At 46.2% G+C, this 16687-nt stretch overlaps 1 protein-coding gene across 1 annotated transcript; it reads left to right on the top strand.

Moving 5' to 3' along the window:
- The first annotated feature begins 2793 nt into the window (after window positions 1-2793).
- Window positions 2794-16402, top strand: LOC119383642 (alpha-tocopherol transfer protein-like). Its single transcript, XM_037651922.2, has 6 exons — window positions 2794-3183; window positions 7563-7692; window positions 8550-8801; window positions 13653-13846; window positions 14576-14686; window positions 16226-16402. Exons 1-6 carry the CDS (start codon window positions 3181-3183, stop codon window positions 16400-16402), a joined length of 867 nt encoding a protein of 288 aa, XP_037507850.1. The 5' UTR covers window positions 2794-3180.
- The last annotated feature ends 285 nt before the right edge of the window (window positions 16403-16687 follow it).

The following is a 16687-nucleotide window of genomic DNA, read 5'->3' as shown; positions in this document are numbered from 1 at the left end:
CCTAGTTGTTATTTTACTCTTCCGCCAGGCTAAATTACATATGTTAATGTGGTTCCTTGCTGACATGAAGCCTGTATGGGGTCTTTTTGCAAAGCTGTTTCCAGAACTGGGATAGTGGGATGTCTCTGAGGTAGAATTTTGGGCTCCAACGCAGCAGGCCCAGGTTCGAACCCCGTTTCATCCTCGAACGTTTTTCTTATTTTGTTTTTTTTTTCTTATTTCGTACGATAGCGGTTACGGACACCGGCGGCAGCGGCGGCGGCAGACAACTACGGCGCCAAAAACGGCCCTTGTTTTGACCTCATAACAGCTTTCGCTGTAAAGATTTCAGGGGTGGGGGGCACGGGCCCGGTGGGCCACCCCCTGGTTAAGAAAGTGATGACGATGCATATTGTCACGTGGTCGGTATGGTGAAGAAGGCCGCAGGAAGAGTAAACACGGGATTCTATTTCGGCGAATTTGTGCCCGGAAAATGTAAGGTCGACGTACAAGCAATGAAAGCTGCACACTGATGGCTGCGCGAAATAGCGTCGGCCGCCGAGTAATCTGTCCATCGGTGCAACGCATCGTCTTTTAACATGTCATCGTAATTCCAGCGTTATCGTTGGTGCTCGCGTAAGCTCTCGAATAAAATTGACTATTCGTGTCCCGAGCATAATGTTAACACAATGATCTCAAACAATCGCGAAGGTTCGCATACACTGCGGCGCGGTCTGTGCCGAGCGTTGCTAACTATGTTTACAGGTGAAACCCTACATCAAAGTAAAGCAATAAACACGCGTGGAAATACGTGGTCTGTTTTGCTACTTAGGTGGTTAACCCTGGTTTATGCAGGGGCGGAAATAGGACATTGGGAAAAAAGGACATCGCCTTGAGTGGAAATAGGAAAAAAGGACATTGCCGTGAGTGAGTTTTACAATACTCTAGTTTTATTGATAAGTTCGTGACGCAAATTAATAAGTAAGGGAAGAGGAGTAGCCGAAGCCATGTATTGGCACCAACCTCTCCTTAAACACATTTAATTAAAAAAAATCCGGCAGATCCCACGCACTGTGGGAATCGATGTAATGCGAAGCAGCCAGCAAAGAGCTGCATACATCGCTTCGTTTATTTTTGAGCCAAATGAAATCATTCATGCCATGGCATCTAGTTCACCATATATCGCATGTTTGCCATGCACGCGTGCATGCACAATGTGGTATATACCATGCCAATGAAACGTATATTCTGGTATATAGACTGCATGACCTGTTATTTTTGTTCGTCACGCACTCCTGTCATGTCATAGCAATTTTGGTATATATCCAGTTATCTAAACGGCCGCAAACGCACCATAACAGTGTCATGTAAATCACACCGTACATGACATGCATAACACAATTCGCATGTTAGGACCTGTCATTTATGCTCTTCATACAGTCACATCGCACAATGCCAATTTTGGTGTATATCAAACAAGCGAAATGGCCGCGAGTCCACCATGAGCGTGGCATGTAAATTATGCCATACAGGACATGCATGTCATGGTTTTCATGTTACAACCTATAACTTATGTTCGTCATACATCGGCGTCACGCAATACCAATTTTGGTGTATATCAAGCTAGCGAAACGGCCGCGATCGGACAATGAGCGTGTGGTGTAAATCATGTCGTACATGACACGCATGTCATGATTTTCATATTACCACCTCTAATTTTCGTTCGTCATACAGTCGCGTCGCGCAATACCAATTTTGGTGTATATCAAGCCAGCGAAACGGCTGCGAATGCACCATGAGCGTGGCATGTAAATCATGACATACATAACATGCATATCATGGTTTTCATGTTACCACCTGTCATTCATGTTCTTCATACAGTCACATCGCGCAATACAAATTTTTGTGTATATCAACCTAGCGAAACGGCAGCGAGTGCGTCATGAGCGAGGCATGTAAATCATGTCGTGCATAACACTCGTGTCATGATTTTGATGTTACCGCGTGTCACTTATGTTCGCCATGTCGAAATGTCTCGTCATATCAGTTTTCGTATATATCCATTCATTTAAACGGGCGCGAGCGCCCCGAGACCATGTCATGTAAATCATGCCGCACATGACATGCGTGTCATGATTTGCACGTTAGGACCTATCATTATGTTCGCCATGAACTCTTGTCACGTCATACCAGGTTTGGTATATAAGAAATTAACGGAATGGCCGCAAGAGCCCCAAGGCCGTGGAATGTAAATCATGCTGTTCATGACATGCATGTCATGATTTTCATGTTATGACCAGTCATTTATGCTCGTAATACGGTCATGTTATGCCACACCAATTTTGGTATACATCCGATTAACGAAACAGCCAGGAGAGGAGAAGAAAGAGGAAGGAAAGGCAGGAAGATTAACCAGACGCGCGTCCGGTTTGCTATCCTACGCTGGGGGAAGGGGATTAAGGAGAGCACAAAGTCGTAGGCGGCTAGATAGATAGATAGACAGGTACGCTCAAAGTCGCACAAGTTCGCTAAGAAATGCTTCGCATTTAAAAAAAAAATGTGCTAGGGCAGATTTGTCGTACGCGTTCCAAAGCTGTTTGAAGATCTCGCGGCCTACCAGCGAGGTCACCGACCTCATGTAATTGAAGGAAGCCAGCCACTATACACTGATTCTCGACAGCGAGAGGGCGGCGTGATATCAACCGCTCCGGCCTTCTTTCGCGCACCACGCGAAAGCGGTTCTCTTTGGCAGCTTGGCGTCACAGCTGGCACAGCCAGGCGGCTGCGTCGGCAACGCAATCCAAGGAGTGTTTCGTACGGGCGTGTGGCTTGTATGCACGGTTATCGCTCGACATGTCGACAGTGTGCGGCTCCCCGCTCTGACAGTTCGCGCTTATCGAAACCGAGAAAGCACCTTGCGTCGACTCCCTACTGCAGAGTGATACCACTGGCGACTGCGATAAGCGTTCCCTGCTCTTATCGTTTGATGCACTTCGTGTGTCCATTGTAAGCTGTGATTAGCGCAGCGTATGTCTCTGCTTTATAGTGTGTTCTGTTAAGACAATGAGGTGTATTCATAATAGCGATTATTGTGGAATGTGTGAAAACCGAACGCTTGCTGTGCCATGCACTTTCGGCCACGGATAACGTGCGAAATAGAGCGAGGGAGGATCTTCGGAGAAGACATCTTCGGCGCTAAACATGGTAAGCTTATTTTTTCGTCGCTTTCTCTATATCCTCGGAGAACATCACGGCGAAAACAGCTCAATTTCCATGGGTGGGAGAACTACGTGTTTTGATGTTAGGGACGAGGCACCTGAGCGCGTCTCGGCTTGTCGGTGTGTCATGTCGTCGGATATGGGCCACAAAAATTGGGTAAGTCCCCCTACTGTCCAGCGGTCCATACTATGCATAATATGAGTTAAAGGTTCGTCGTTACTGCCTAAAACATTATGTTTGGCTTATCAGCGGTGTCACAATCCCCGACGAAATTTACCAAGGCTTTCAAGTTTCTTGTCTGAAACAAGAGACACAAACTTGGATCTCTACAGTAAAGTGATCTATTTGAATCATCGCTTCTTGAAACATATCCGCAAAGTGATGGTGCTTTACTCGCCACCGGTCCGCTAAAAATGAAGAAGGCTACAGTTAGCCCAACAAATAGCCGACAACTTTAGTGGAGATGAAACACTCTTCCCTCCATGCTTAGCCCCTCCCTAGCTTTTTTTTTTTTTGCTAGTTCTAGCTTCGCCTATTGTGTGCCTCGTTTTTCTTTTGCCTTCATCATCGACGTTCATTGATACTCACTGCCGCCGCTCACGCTTGCTATACAAATTTCGCACTTGTTAGTCGTAATATATCGTACTTGCTAATTGTTCGTGCGAATGACCGAGATTTAATATTTTCGAAATCTAAGACATCGTGCAGCGATAGGCTTTCTCAGTTCGTCATTCCTATTTCATTTAAATGTGCGTCTCTTAAGACATAATCATCTCATTAAGGACGACATGGTATATACGGCTAAAGTAAAGTTGCGTTGTAAACTTGTGCTCGTAACAGCCATTTGCACTCTCATTCAATCGGTATTGGCTCAAAATTTGCATATGCAGTCTGCAATCAATGAACGATGCGTATATTACCTTGGCATGTTAGAACAAGGGTCCACGAGCTGATATGCTTGTCATTACGTTTTCAAAGCCAGAGGGCGATTTACACGCGGCTCTAACTGACAGTGATACATTCGGCTTTCTCTACATTTTCTACAAAATAAAGAGCGGTCTCTATGTTCTGAAACTTCACCAGCAAGTGCATCTGTCCAAGAAACTATGTAAGGGACCCGCTGTGAAGGGTTAAATCTGCTTATACCTAAAAAAATATTTCTTGAAAGCTCTATTACGATTAATTGCGCCTTTATAGGTTATTGCCATCAAAAGACAAAATCGGGATGGATGCTTCATTTTTGAAGTTGACGAAGAAACTTCAGCAGCGAAATCTCAATATGGCGTCACGGATTTCAAGGTCTTCTATCGTGGTTTGGCAGCATTCGCTGAGTAGAATTTTAGGAAATTTGGTACATTACGTCTGTAGCCTTAGAATACAATGCAAATTAGTTTTTACAGATCAAGAGTTACATGCGCCCCAGTGGGTGCTCTTGAAATCTATGGCGTCATGGCAAGTTAGTGATGTAACCTCAAGGCGCAGCGTGCGCCTCTATTAGCTTCTTGCGTCTTTTCCCTCTTACGAATAGACTTCTCCGGCAGTTGTAGTTTCTTTGCGTATTGTGAAGGTGTGTTTACCAGCAGCAAGAAACGTCATTTTAACGCGATAGAGTTAAAACGACGTTTCTCGCTGCTGGTCAGTTCCGGTGTCGGCGTCGGTGACGGCGTCGTTGGTTGTGAGCGAAAAATCATCTTCTCCGCGACTGAAAAATCGAGAAAGATGCAAATAAAATAAATAATAAAAATCGTCGGGTTTGAGTTAGGCCATCTGCGCGGCGAGCAGGTGTTCCACCACAGAGCCGCGCTACTTCTTGAAACTAGGTGACTGGGATGGACGCTAAATGATAATAGCGGCGTGCCACCTAAAGAAAAAAAAGTCTACGAAAGAGCGGCCGCCCCGTGTGAGTGAATCTTCTATCTCGGTCCTTCATCACGCTGTCACCCTCGCCCCTTCAAATGTGCTTCTTCATTGGTGCGAAAAGAAAAGAAAAAATGCCTACGCTGCATCAAATGCTGCCTATACGGTCTCATGTAGCATTTGCTCGTAGCTGCCTCTTTTTCGTTGGAGAATTTTGTTGTTGTTGTTGTTGTTCTTGATATGGTATGCTCCTTTTGTCATTTAACGTCCATCGCAGTCACCGATAACCTGTTCCATCGATCTGCGTGCTGGAAGTAGCAGCCTTTGATAATTCGTTCAACTTAAGTTTGCGTGCACTAAAAGCGCCACGCGTTTGGCGGCAGTCGCGTGGTATTTTTTAAAATTAGCGCGCTTTAAAGAAAGGCCGGAAAAAAATTAATCAGGGGAGTCACCTTGGCGTAGATTAAAAAATTCGATGTTTCTGAACGAGCGGTACAACTTTTGTATTGAAGATTTTGCTCTAGAGTTACTATTTAAAAAGTTTAAATGTGAACATATTCCACAGAGATCTGCCTGGCTGGGTGAAAATTCATACGAAAATTATTAAACTCTCCAGCCACTTATAGTCCAGAGTTGCTAAAGCTGAAATTTAAAAACTATAAACTGACCCGACGTTTCGGGACCAATTCGGTCCCTTCCTCAGGGGTGACTGTGCGGTCGGCTGCGAAGCTAGCGACATTTTTGGTGGTGTCAACCTCTCCATCTTCCTTCTTCCCGCCATTCTTGTTGCTGCGGTGTTTTTTTTCCACTGGTTCCGTTAGACCGTGCAGGTACACACTCGGTAAGGTTCCAGTTGAGGGGTTAAGATTTCCAGGTGCTGTTTGGATATGCCAGGACTCTAAGAACTGTCTTTTTGTGTGGCTGCCTTCCATGTCGATGACCCGGGCGTCGTCAAAATTGATGTGATGGTTCATCTTTTCGCTGTGTTCTGCGAGAGCGTTGTAAAAAGTTCATTAAGCAATCTTTGTTAATTAGCGATCTTAGCGAATTCAAAAATATATTCTGAAATGCTCTATATGGCTCAGAAAAATACTGCGCTAATTGTAAACGCGTAGCGCCTATGCTTAATTTTTTTAATACTTGGCGCTTTTTAGCTGAAACACCCTGTATGAATGTCACGTAGTAGAAGGAGTCTCCAGAACGCTTGTAAAATTGCATGACAAAAGCGTACAATCGCGCCAGACGTCAAAACGTGCGAATTGCGCAACGAGTGGGTGTTTTAAAGGCCCACTTATTACAAAGCCCTCAGATATAGTTAATCATCATCAGCAGCAAACCCATCAACAAAGTGGACAGCTGCGTACGTTCGCGTGTTGCCTTACGGACGCGTAAGGCAACACGCGCCCTTCGCCGATTCGAATTATGGCGTAGTGGGCACTTAACAACTGTATTTGCAGTAGGCATTCTAGGGTACCTTGAACGGCCAATGTTACGCGCACAGTTATTCTTTCCTTGCGGTACGGTTGAGGCATGCACCGAGAACCGAAGCGAGGCTAGCACTTAAGAATAGAGGTACGCACCGGCTCCGGGTAACCCGAAAGCCCGAGCCCGGCCGGGCCCGCGGGCTGGGCTCGGGTAGTCCGACGTCTTCTCATCTCGGGCCCGGGCCGGGCTCGGGCTACCTTGTTTTTTATCGGGCGGGCCGGGCCAGGTGCAAAGCCCGAATCAAGCCCAACATATAAACGTTGTGTCGGAATTCCAAGATTGCTATGCTTGCGAAAAAGATAAGCCGACGGAAGTTCAATTCGGCGGAATATGTGATGCAGGAGCACCGCAGTTCACTGAAGCCCGAATCATTGGACAGCTTGTTATTTTTACACGACAACTTGTAATCTGTGCATATAGTGACTGTGATGTGTCGTTTGCTTATATTTCACATTGATATGTTGTATAAAATGCCACCATTATCGGAAAACGATGTCCTGGCTCTGGAACAAACATTCATAATTCGGGCCGAGCCCGGGCCCGCGCTTCTCTTTTTGTACGTTGCGCCCGGCTGTGCGGGCTCGCAGCCCTTGAGCGTCGGGATCGGGCTGGCCTTCGAACCTGTCAGCGGTCCCAGGCCGGGCTCGGGCTCGGAGATGCGGCCCATGCACGGGTCTAATTCAGAAGGCGATGCGCACGGGGCCCGATTACACTATCACGTTCTACTCTTGAAGGCGAAGCTGAAGCGCCCTCCAAGTTTATTTTTTTTTACTTCTTTTGTTTCCCTTCAATGTTGACGCGTGACGCCTACAGGCGGTGAAAAAAATGAGTGCGCTATTGTAAAGGTAACAACAGGATTACTGTTGGGGACACTCATTTGAATTTGCAACGTAAACATGTAGATTCCGGCAGCGCTGTAAAAACAGTGACAATAAAAATGCACATTGCAGTGCTCTTGCGGCTCTAATAGCTGGCTGAAGGGCTTCACAATATTCTGACCGCCTTTTATATTTGTGTCCTAGTCGGCCTTGCGTGATGACCCTGATGTGACCGATCAAGTGAAATGCTTGGAGACCCTGGCGAGGGAAGAGCTGGGTGAAACACCGGAAGTGAAACGAAGATGCCTGGCGGAGTTACGGCAACTTCTTGAAGGTATGTCGCACCCGTCCTGGCTTCCGTCACTGACGATTGTTTTGTCGAGGCGAGCTGTTATACTAAATAAAAACTGTAAACCGTTTAATATAATTTATCTACCCTCATCAAAAAGTAAAGCCTGCTACAGCATTTGACTGTCTGGGTCATAAGAGAGCCGGTTTTCTTTTAGGCTGCAAAATTATGCGTCTGTTCGCTCACCATGAAGTTTTGGAGGCGAAAATGTTTGAGGCCCCTGTACGTAGATTTAGGTGCACATTAAAGAACCCCAGGTGGTCGAAATTTCCGGAGCCCTTCACTACGGCGTCTCTCGAAATAATGTCGCGGTTTTGGGACGTTAAACCCCATATAATATTATTATTATCACCGTGAAGTTTGCTTCTGTGCATGCATGGCGCACGCGCACGCTTGTGTGTGTGTGTGTGTGTGTGTGTGTGTGTGTGTGTGTGTGTGTGTGTGTGTGTGTGTGTGTGTGTGCGTGCGTGCGTGCGTGCGTGTGCGCGTATGTATGCGTGTGTGGTGTGTATGTGTCCGTGTACGTGCGCGCGTGATTTGTGTGTGTGTGTGTGTGTGTGTGTGTGTGTGTGTGTGTGTGTGTGTGTGTGTGTGTGTGTGTGTGTGTGTGTGTGTGTGTGTGTGTGTGTGTGTGTGTGTGTGTGTGTGTGTGTGTGTGTGTGTGCGCGTGGCATGTGTGGCGTGTGTGTGTCAGTCAGAGAGTAAAAATGTTTATCGCGATGCCGGTGGAGTATACCGATATTAATCGTTATCTCCACTGCTTGGTGTACATGAGTTAGTCTCCGTAACTTCAAGCGCACTGCCGTGCCAACACGTTTACAAAATAATCTTTCTTCTTGCAGGTGAGGAGAACTTGCGACTACCTCAAGACGATGCATTCCTGCTCATGTTTCTCCGAGCCCGCAAATACCGAGTCAAAGACGCACTCAAGAGGATCAAAAACTACTTTCGCATTCGCAAGGACGTTCCCGAGTATTTTGAAAATCTCACACCATCCAGCATTCCGTACCAGACAGTGTGCTATGAACACAATCTGATTTTGTCATCGAAAAAGCGAGATCCTCTGCGCAGAGCTGCAGGATATCTTAGGTTCGGTAAGTTACACCTCCTAAATTTACCTCCTACTCTTGTTACGACTCAGGAGGCGAGGAAAGCCACCTCATTTCAGCAGTCCTTCTTTTTGCGCACCGCCCGAGACTGGAATGACCTTCCGAACGAAGCAGCAGTCATCCGCGATTTTGCGCGCTTCAAAAATGCCATCCTGGAAGCAGACTCAACCACATCCTAACTTACACCTTCATCGATGCCGCCATCTTATGTCGCCCACCCCTCATGTAAAGCCCATACGGGACCTTTGAGGATATAATAAATAAACAAAAAATAAAGAAAGAAAGAGAGGCTTTTAACAAAAAGTGCGCGCAGGAACTCTTCCAGGACGTGTATACACGACATAGGCTGGAATGTAATTCTAGTAAGTGCTGGAGACCGCTTTTTTTTTTTTACCTATCGGAATCTTTCGCGTATACCTGGACATTCGTCGAAACTATTAGGCCATACTTTGGTTGATGCAGAATATTAAATGGTAGTGAATGTAAACGTTTGTCCCCCGAAACAATTTCTATAAGACACGGGGTGACGCGCTTTGACTGTCATTGATACCTCGACTTTTATTGTAATAGCGATGACATTACGACACTACTCTACATTTGACGTTATCCCCGACCGTGAGAACGGCCCAAAAGCAGTAACTTTATCTTTCTTCACGCCATTTCTTTATTAACAAGGGGATTTCTACACAAAAATTCACTGTCTGTGAAGTCATTACCACTTGTGTTTTAAGAGACGCGAATAAACCAACGAAACTAAATGTTTCAGAAACTTTCCACTGAAAAATTCACAGATGGCGCCTAAAACCTATACGTGGATTTAGTTGTACCTGTGGAACTGTAATGACTTAATCCTTTTTGCACCGACTGCATGTTATGATTACCTGCTACGGCACCTAAACTTCGCTGCTTCCTTGTACCATGATTTTGTCCACTAACAGCCATCACTCAACAAACTTACGTATTACTCACTGGCCGATACTAGCTATCTTAGAGCAAACATTAACCAGTGCTGGCCAGTACTGCTAGTATCAGTGATGCTACCGAGGACTTCTGATTTGGAGCAATTTTTGGAGCAGCAAAATTTCCGTTTTGGAGCACTTTGGAGCAGCAAAAATGTTCATCTTGGAGCACTTTGGAGCAGATAATTTTGGATCTGGGAGCACTCTGGAGCAGCAAATTTTACATCCTGGAGTGTACTACAGAAGCATATTGCATTGACATTCAAGCACATGAATATTATTATGGGGCTCTTATGAAGGCTAGAAATATTTCGATTCATTGCAAATCTGATGGAAAAAATAATCTCAGGAGAACTCCATACTTCACTCGCTAATGAAAAAATAAGGGCTCATGCAGTTGAGTGTTCTGAATTAACCCCTTCGGCGATTATTTTTGACACTAGCAAATAAACAAACTACCGGATCAATAAAATTGCAATTTATGAAATAACACTCTAAATACATCTACGTGGTTATCAGCAGGCGTGGCAGACAAACGCCGTGACGTACAACAGTGCATCAATGCTAAAGAGTCACACTGTCCCTAATGCATTCCCCTGAGACGACTCAAAGGCGAAAGCCAAGTTCTTTTTCTCAATCGATGTGCTGATCCTCCCCCTCCCTATCTGCAAGCTTTCTGCACCTCACCTGGTTTTACGCTTGCTCCTTGATCGGCGCACCGATCAAGGAAGCAGTGTAAAGCGACGATGTCATGTGATGACATCGTCACGTGACATCACGATATATGACGCCATGATGACGTCACAAGTTTTGACGATCTATGACGTGATGATGACATCACATGATGGTTATATTTTGCATCAATCGAACGCCGCCGACGGTCTGTTTTTGTGTTTGATAAAGCATCTAAGGCTTTCGCAATAATATTGCGGATTTAACGCTAACAGCCTGGCCGTTAACAACCTGGTCTTACATACCAAACTGTCCTCCACCATGTCACCTCTGTGCCATGCGCAAAACAACTTCGCTTATCATCCACTTCACAGCTCCTCAATTAAAAAAAAATTATTGTGATAGCAATTATATGGACACTTGGCGGATTTTTGCCGTCGCCGTTGCCATAATTTTCCGTATAAAGTCCAAATTAATAACATCACCACCCTCATTCTAACCGCGGGTAAAAGCTCGCGAGCGCTGGCGACGAACGCGGCTGAAGCGGAGATTAAACTAGCCGGCCGTCTGTCTCCGTCGCACGGAGAGAGCATGAGATAACATCTTCCCGCGTGCGGGCCTGCCGTCGATTGCTCATCAAACAGAGAGGAAACGCCCCGCCCGTCTTTCGTAAAAAGCACGAAGGGACGCCAGGGAAGCGGAGGGGGGGGGGGGGGTGGACCGCATCGTTCGAAGGGCGCAGTCGCTTGCGCGCGCGCTATCTCGAGGCATCAGGAGACGGCTCATGAATTTGCTATATATGCTCTCAACGCTTACTTCGCGTTTAGAGAACTAAGAGCACGAAAACGCTTCGGTTCCTGGAGCGGCCATATTCCCCTAAAGCAGCATTTTGTTCAGTTAGGCGAGATCGGATCCAAAAGAGTTAGCTGCTAGCCTTGCTTAGTTTAACCATACAATTTGTTGGTATCGCATTCATTGCTTCGCCCTTCAGCGAAACTGAGTTTTTTAACCGTCAGCTATTGACCCTCGAAAGCGAGGGGCGGACGTGTATAACATGGCGTAGCCGCTTCACTGTGGGCCGTCAGTGACGGGCCCGCTACAGACAGCTGCGCATTTGCGGCTGCTCCGACCAGGAGATATGCTGTTAATAATGAGATGACATTTTTATAAAAGTAAGCGAAAAATTCGAATTGGAACCCTACGTAGTGAGCTCAAAAGGGCAGGGCCTTTTAAGGGGTATTTAGCGCAGATATTAATGAGGACTAACAGACAATAACGCCAAGGAAAGTATAGGGGGTGTTATCTGTAGTATTTAGAATATAAATGTGAAGAAAGTAAAGTGGACGAAAAGATAACCTGCCGCCGGCAGGGACCGAACCTGCGACCTTCGAATAACGCGTCCGATGCTCTACCACTGAGCTACGGCGGCGGTCATCCTCCCGTCCACTTTATGGGGTATATATGTGCATTTAAACCTTGGAGTGTTAGTCAGCGCCAGTCGCAGCCATGGCGGCGAGTGTGGAACACTCTTTTTTCTGCCTTTCTGGCGTCACGTAGCACGTGATCTTTTTACGAGCTGGCAGCTGACCAATAACAAGTCTGCCAGGTCTCGCTCTGGCAGACTTGATGCCTTCAGGTAGTATGCGAGGGATTATTGGTCAGCTGCCAGCTCGTAAAAAGATCACGTGCTACGTGACGCCAGAAAGGCAGAAAAAAGAGTGTTCCACACTCGCCGCCATGGCTGCGACTGGCGCTGACTAACACTCCAAGGTTTAAATGCACATATATACCCCATAAAGTGGACGGGAGGATGACCGCCGCCGTAGCTCAGTGGTAGAGCATCGGACGCGTTATTCGAAGGTCGCAGGTTCGGTCCCTGCCGGCGGCAGGTTATCTTTTCGTCCACTTTACTTTCTTCACATTTATATTCTAAATACTACAGATAACACCCCCTATACTTTCCTTGGCGTTATTGTCTGTTAGTCCTCATTAATATTGTGTCTAACAAAGAAAACGAGCCCTTAAGAGTCATCTTCTTTCCTTCATATTTAGCGCAGAGTAATTACAAACTCGGATGTGCTGGTGGAAGGAATTACGCAAAAGCTCTTCTGGATGAAGATCCATGGATAAAGTATATCTGAGGAAAAGTGTCAACGCGTTCCCACTGTTCGCGTGCTCTTCCATAAACGCGAAGCAAGGAAAATTCGATATTGTTCCATATCTACTGCTAGCGATTCCAGATTTCATTCCGCAATGTCCAGAAACGGAAGTGACAGACATTTTAGCGGCACGCATGTAGTTATTACTGAACATTGTTTTCGTTATGTGCCGTACGACGCTTGAAACGAGCTATCAGCAGCGTTTCTGGAACAGACGACGTTCGCCGATGAGTTGCCGTCGCACTTTCTCGCTACCGATAGGCCTAGCCGTCACGAGCCTCTGCGGAGAGCGCGTTTTGCTGTCGAACCGACTTGCAGAACAGAAGCTGCGTCGGCACCGTGCATGGCATCGTGGCTTATTCGGGACGCACGCGCGAGCTCTATTTATTCAGCGGAATAATTCTTGGTCCATGATTGCGACTTTGGCAGCCCCAAGATCAAGCTGCACATGTTCTGACGCGCCGGCAGTGCGATTGCCGGTGATAGACGCCGCCAAACCCGACACTTTGGCGCAGTTTGGCGCAATTTTTGTCGATATTATCAGGATGGCGCAGTAAATACAATTTGGTGCACTTTGGCGCAGTTGGCGCAGGAGTGGAATCACTGCTAGTATGCGGGTACATACGGTAGGGACCCATACTGCTGTCTTGGTCTTCGTCGAGCTGTCACGCTGCAGAAGAGTTGAGATCTGGGCCAGTTGGTTCATGATACTTGACGAAAGCCAGCAAAAGAACGGGACACGAGCAAGAGGCAGACACACATACCGCTGGAACACATCCAGCAGTGTGTGTGTTTCTGCCTCTTTCTCGTGTCCCGTTCTTTTGCTGGCTTTAGTCAAGTATCAACTGTGACGCTATATCACGCTGTCATTCACACCGGCACATGCGTTTTCATGGACAAATAGCCGAGCAAGGCGTTATTCATTATTGCAGCATCGCCACTGCACGCAGGCGCTTCAAACGTGCGACGCGTGTCACTTGAATGGAGGAAGGATGCTCCACAGCATCGTGCAGTGTACGATCATCTCTCCATTTTTGTCGTTCCAGGAGCTTGGAATAGTGGCATATGTTCAATGGACGAGCTCATCAGGTGCCTATTGGTGGCCACCGAATGCAACCTCCTCTCAGAAGAGACACAGATTCGGGGTGCTGTGGCTATCATAGACATGGAAGGCTTCAGTATGCACCATCTCCTCGTGCTATCACCGTGGTTTCTTCGTCGAGCACTCACTATCATAGAGGTGCGTGCTGCTTCCGAGCCCGTAAAGTTTAGCAAGCAAATCTTTCGCACGCCGTGCATTTTGTGTGCAAAAACACTGCGATCGAGTTGGTCTATGTGAGCGGGGGGATGAGAAGGAAGGACGCGCCATGAATAAGTAGCTATGCCTACACAATTTGGTGGACGCGTGCAGCATCCCGGCCGCGGCGGCCGCATTTTCGAAGAAGTCGAAAATGGTCGAGGCCCGTGCACTTATATTTAGGTGCACGCTAAAGAACCACAGGTGGTCGAAATTTCGGGAGCCCTCGACTACGGCGTCTCGGATAATCATATCTTGGTTTTGGGACGTTAAACCCCAACAATTATCATGGACGCGTTCAGTAACTTCTCACTACAGCAAAATCCAATGCAGTGTCGAGTAATTCACTATCGTATTGGCGTCTATTAGCATACTAACACACGCCAATTGCAGAGCGATCACATCTCAGCAACCTTAGCATGACATCTTAGTAGGATCTACAAAACATTCTTTTTTCTTTAACAGTGAAGTTCGGTTATCCGGGACTCGTTTGCCATCACAGTGCATGGCAACTTCTTTTTGCGTAAAAGCTACTTCAGCCTGCGTAATTACACACAATCATTTGGAAGCAGCTACCGTTTATATCACCTATTTACTGTTGGTGAAGCAAGTGTAATGATATAGCGTAGAACCGCTTTGCAATAATTACTTCTACATGTTATTTCCTTTCAGGATACTCTCCCAGTCCGCATCAAGGGATTTTACTTTGTAAACACACCAACCATCTTCAGTATTGCTTACACTCTCATCAAGTCACTCATGTCAGCGAAATTAAGGAAAAGGGTATGTGGAAGTTGAGTATCCTCCACGGAAAGTCCTGTGATACGTAGCAAGCGTATGGCTGCGTTGTGCATGCAAAATAATATACGTGTATGGTCTTGTGTTTTCCCATTGTACGATGTCTGTCTATGCGTCCTGTTGGGTCACCAGACGTCTTAATTCGCTGAAATCTATTTGATAAATTGTGTGACTAAAACCACGTATCCAACCATTCGTTCATACAATGTGCAATGCGCGCGTCATCGATCGGATTTACAGAAGCGAAGATGGTGAACTCGTTCGCACGTAGACACGTGTATTTGCACAGTAACATCCTTGATGAAATGTCCACTCATTGCTTGTGTGCTTTCTGCTTGATACTGGGAAAGTCACAGCAAGACCACATTTTTGTGCCGCCACCTTTCAGCTTCGATACTCGTTTCGGGTCTCGTTCTGGCAGACTTGATGCCTCCAGGTAGTATGCGAGGGATTATTGGTCAGCTGCCGGTTCGTAAAAAACATCACGTGCTACGTGACGCCAACAGGCAGAAAAAGAGTGTTCCACACTCGCCGCCATGGCTGCGATTGGCGCTGACTAACACAACACTCCTAGGTTTAAATGTACATATATACCCCATAAAGTGGACGGGAGGATGACCGCCGCCGTAGCTCCGTGGTAGAGCATCGGAAGCGTTATTCGAAGGTCGCAGGTTCGGTCCCTGCCGGCGGCAAGTTATCTTTTCGTCTACTTTACTTTCTTCCCATTTATATTCTAATTACTACAAATAACATCCCCTGTACTTTCCTTGGAATTATTGTCTGTTAGTGCTCATTAATATTGTGTCTAACGAAGAAAAACGAGCCCTTAAAAGTCATCTTCTTTCCTAGTTTCGATGCTTGAAATATAAGCTGCCTCCTTGGTAACTGCCGTCGCATTTCGCATCAAAAAGCGATAATAGCCCATGCAGTATTTCCAGCAGCTTACTTGCTAGCATACCGGGTAGTCTTAAGGCGATAGCTGTACGTTTTATTTTCTTTTGTTTTCCGTTGTTGACCAGGAAATGTGAGCCATACGAAAGAGTCGCATGGTGGCGCAATTTCAGCAAAACAATGTGCTGTGCTACGCATATTATGTGCGTTTTGCTCCTTAGACTAAAGCATCTGGTGTAATGTTATAGATGACACCGATCTGTCGTTTGCTGTTGTTATACGCATACAGGCGCGCAGCGCATTTCACGAATGCGAACTCGTCAAAGTCCTTCAAGCAACGATGCAACGTTTGCAGCATGGTTGGTAGGGATATGCAATTGCTGCAATTAACCATTTTATACTCCACATACTGTTCATACCGTTGCTCTAGGCTTAGGTTTTAGTCGTTTCAGTGTCCGAATATACGATCAGTGTAGTGTAGTTTCGTAGCTTTAGTTTCGTTGTTCAATTATATAAGCCGGAGCCCACGTATAAAATTTCAAACATAGAATACGCAGCTCAAATCTAAACTAGAATGCTATAATTAGTTCGGCTTTCCAAGAAAATTATGTTATGTTCGTTCTTCCGTTTCAGGTTCGACTACTTGGAAGCGACTTCTCGGCTCTGCACGACATTCTTCCTTCCGACATCATACCAAAAGAGTGCAGCGGAGAGCGGGAGGACTTCGACTACCACAGACAGGAGAAATTCTTCCTCAGCAACGCAAGACATTTTGAACAAATGAGTCAGTTTGGCTACTCGTCAACGTAAATAAACGGAATGGTTGCGATATCACGCAAACTTACTCGCAATCAACGTTCATTATACCAACATTTCGAGCTTGCATTACAACACACAAAATGGAAAGGAAGCTCACGGCGGCCTCCCTGCACCTACTCCTTTGTTTATAAGCACCAGTGTTTGGCTTACGTCAACAAACGAACCTCTAGTAAAAATCAGGCTTCTTTTTAACAGCAGAGCTGCTTAAGCCGGCCTTAAGAACTTTGGTATGGTATGGTATGGTATGGAAAAACTTTATTTAGGTCCGTCGGGGCG

Source organism: Rhipicephalus sanguineus, chromosome 2, assembly GCF_013339695.2.
Source record: "Rhipicephalus sanguineus isolate Rsan-2018 chromosome 2, BIME_Rsan_1.4, whole genome shotgun sequence".
Lineage (NCBI taxonomy): Eukaryota > Metazoa > Arthropoda > Arachnida > Ixodida > Ixodidae > Rhipicephalus > Rhipicephalus sanguineus.
The sequence above is the reverse complement of the archived record's forward strand: the minus strand, read 5'-3'. Positions and strand labels throughout refer to the sequence as shown.

Excerpts from the sequence above, each read along its gene's own strand:
- LOC119383642 (XM_037651922.2), top strand. Across the intron at positions 7,693-8,549 it reads GTTACGGCAACTTCTTGAAG|GTGAGGAGAACTTGCGACTA; the intron begins GTATGTCGCACC and ends TTCTTCTTGCAG. Across the intron at positions 8,802-13,652 it reads TGCAGGATATCTTAGGTTCG|GAGCTTGGAATAGTGGCATA; the intron begins GTAAGTTACACC and ends TTGTCGTTCCAG.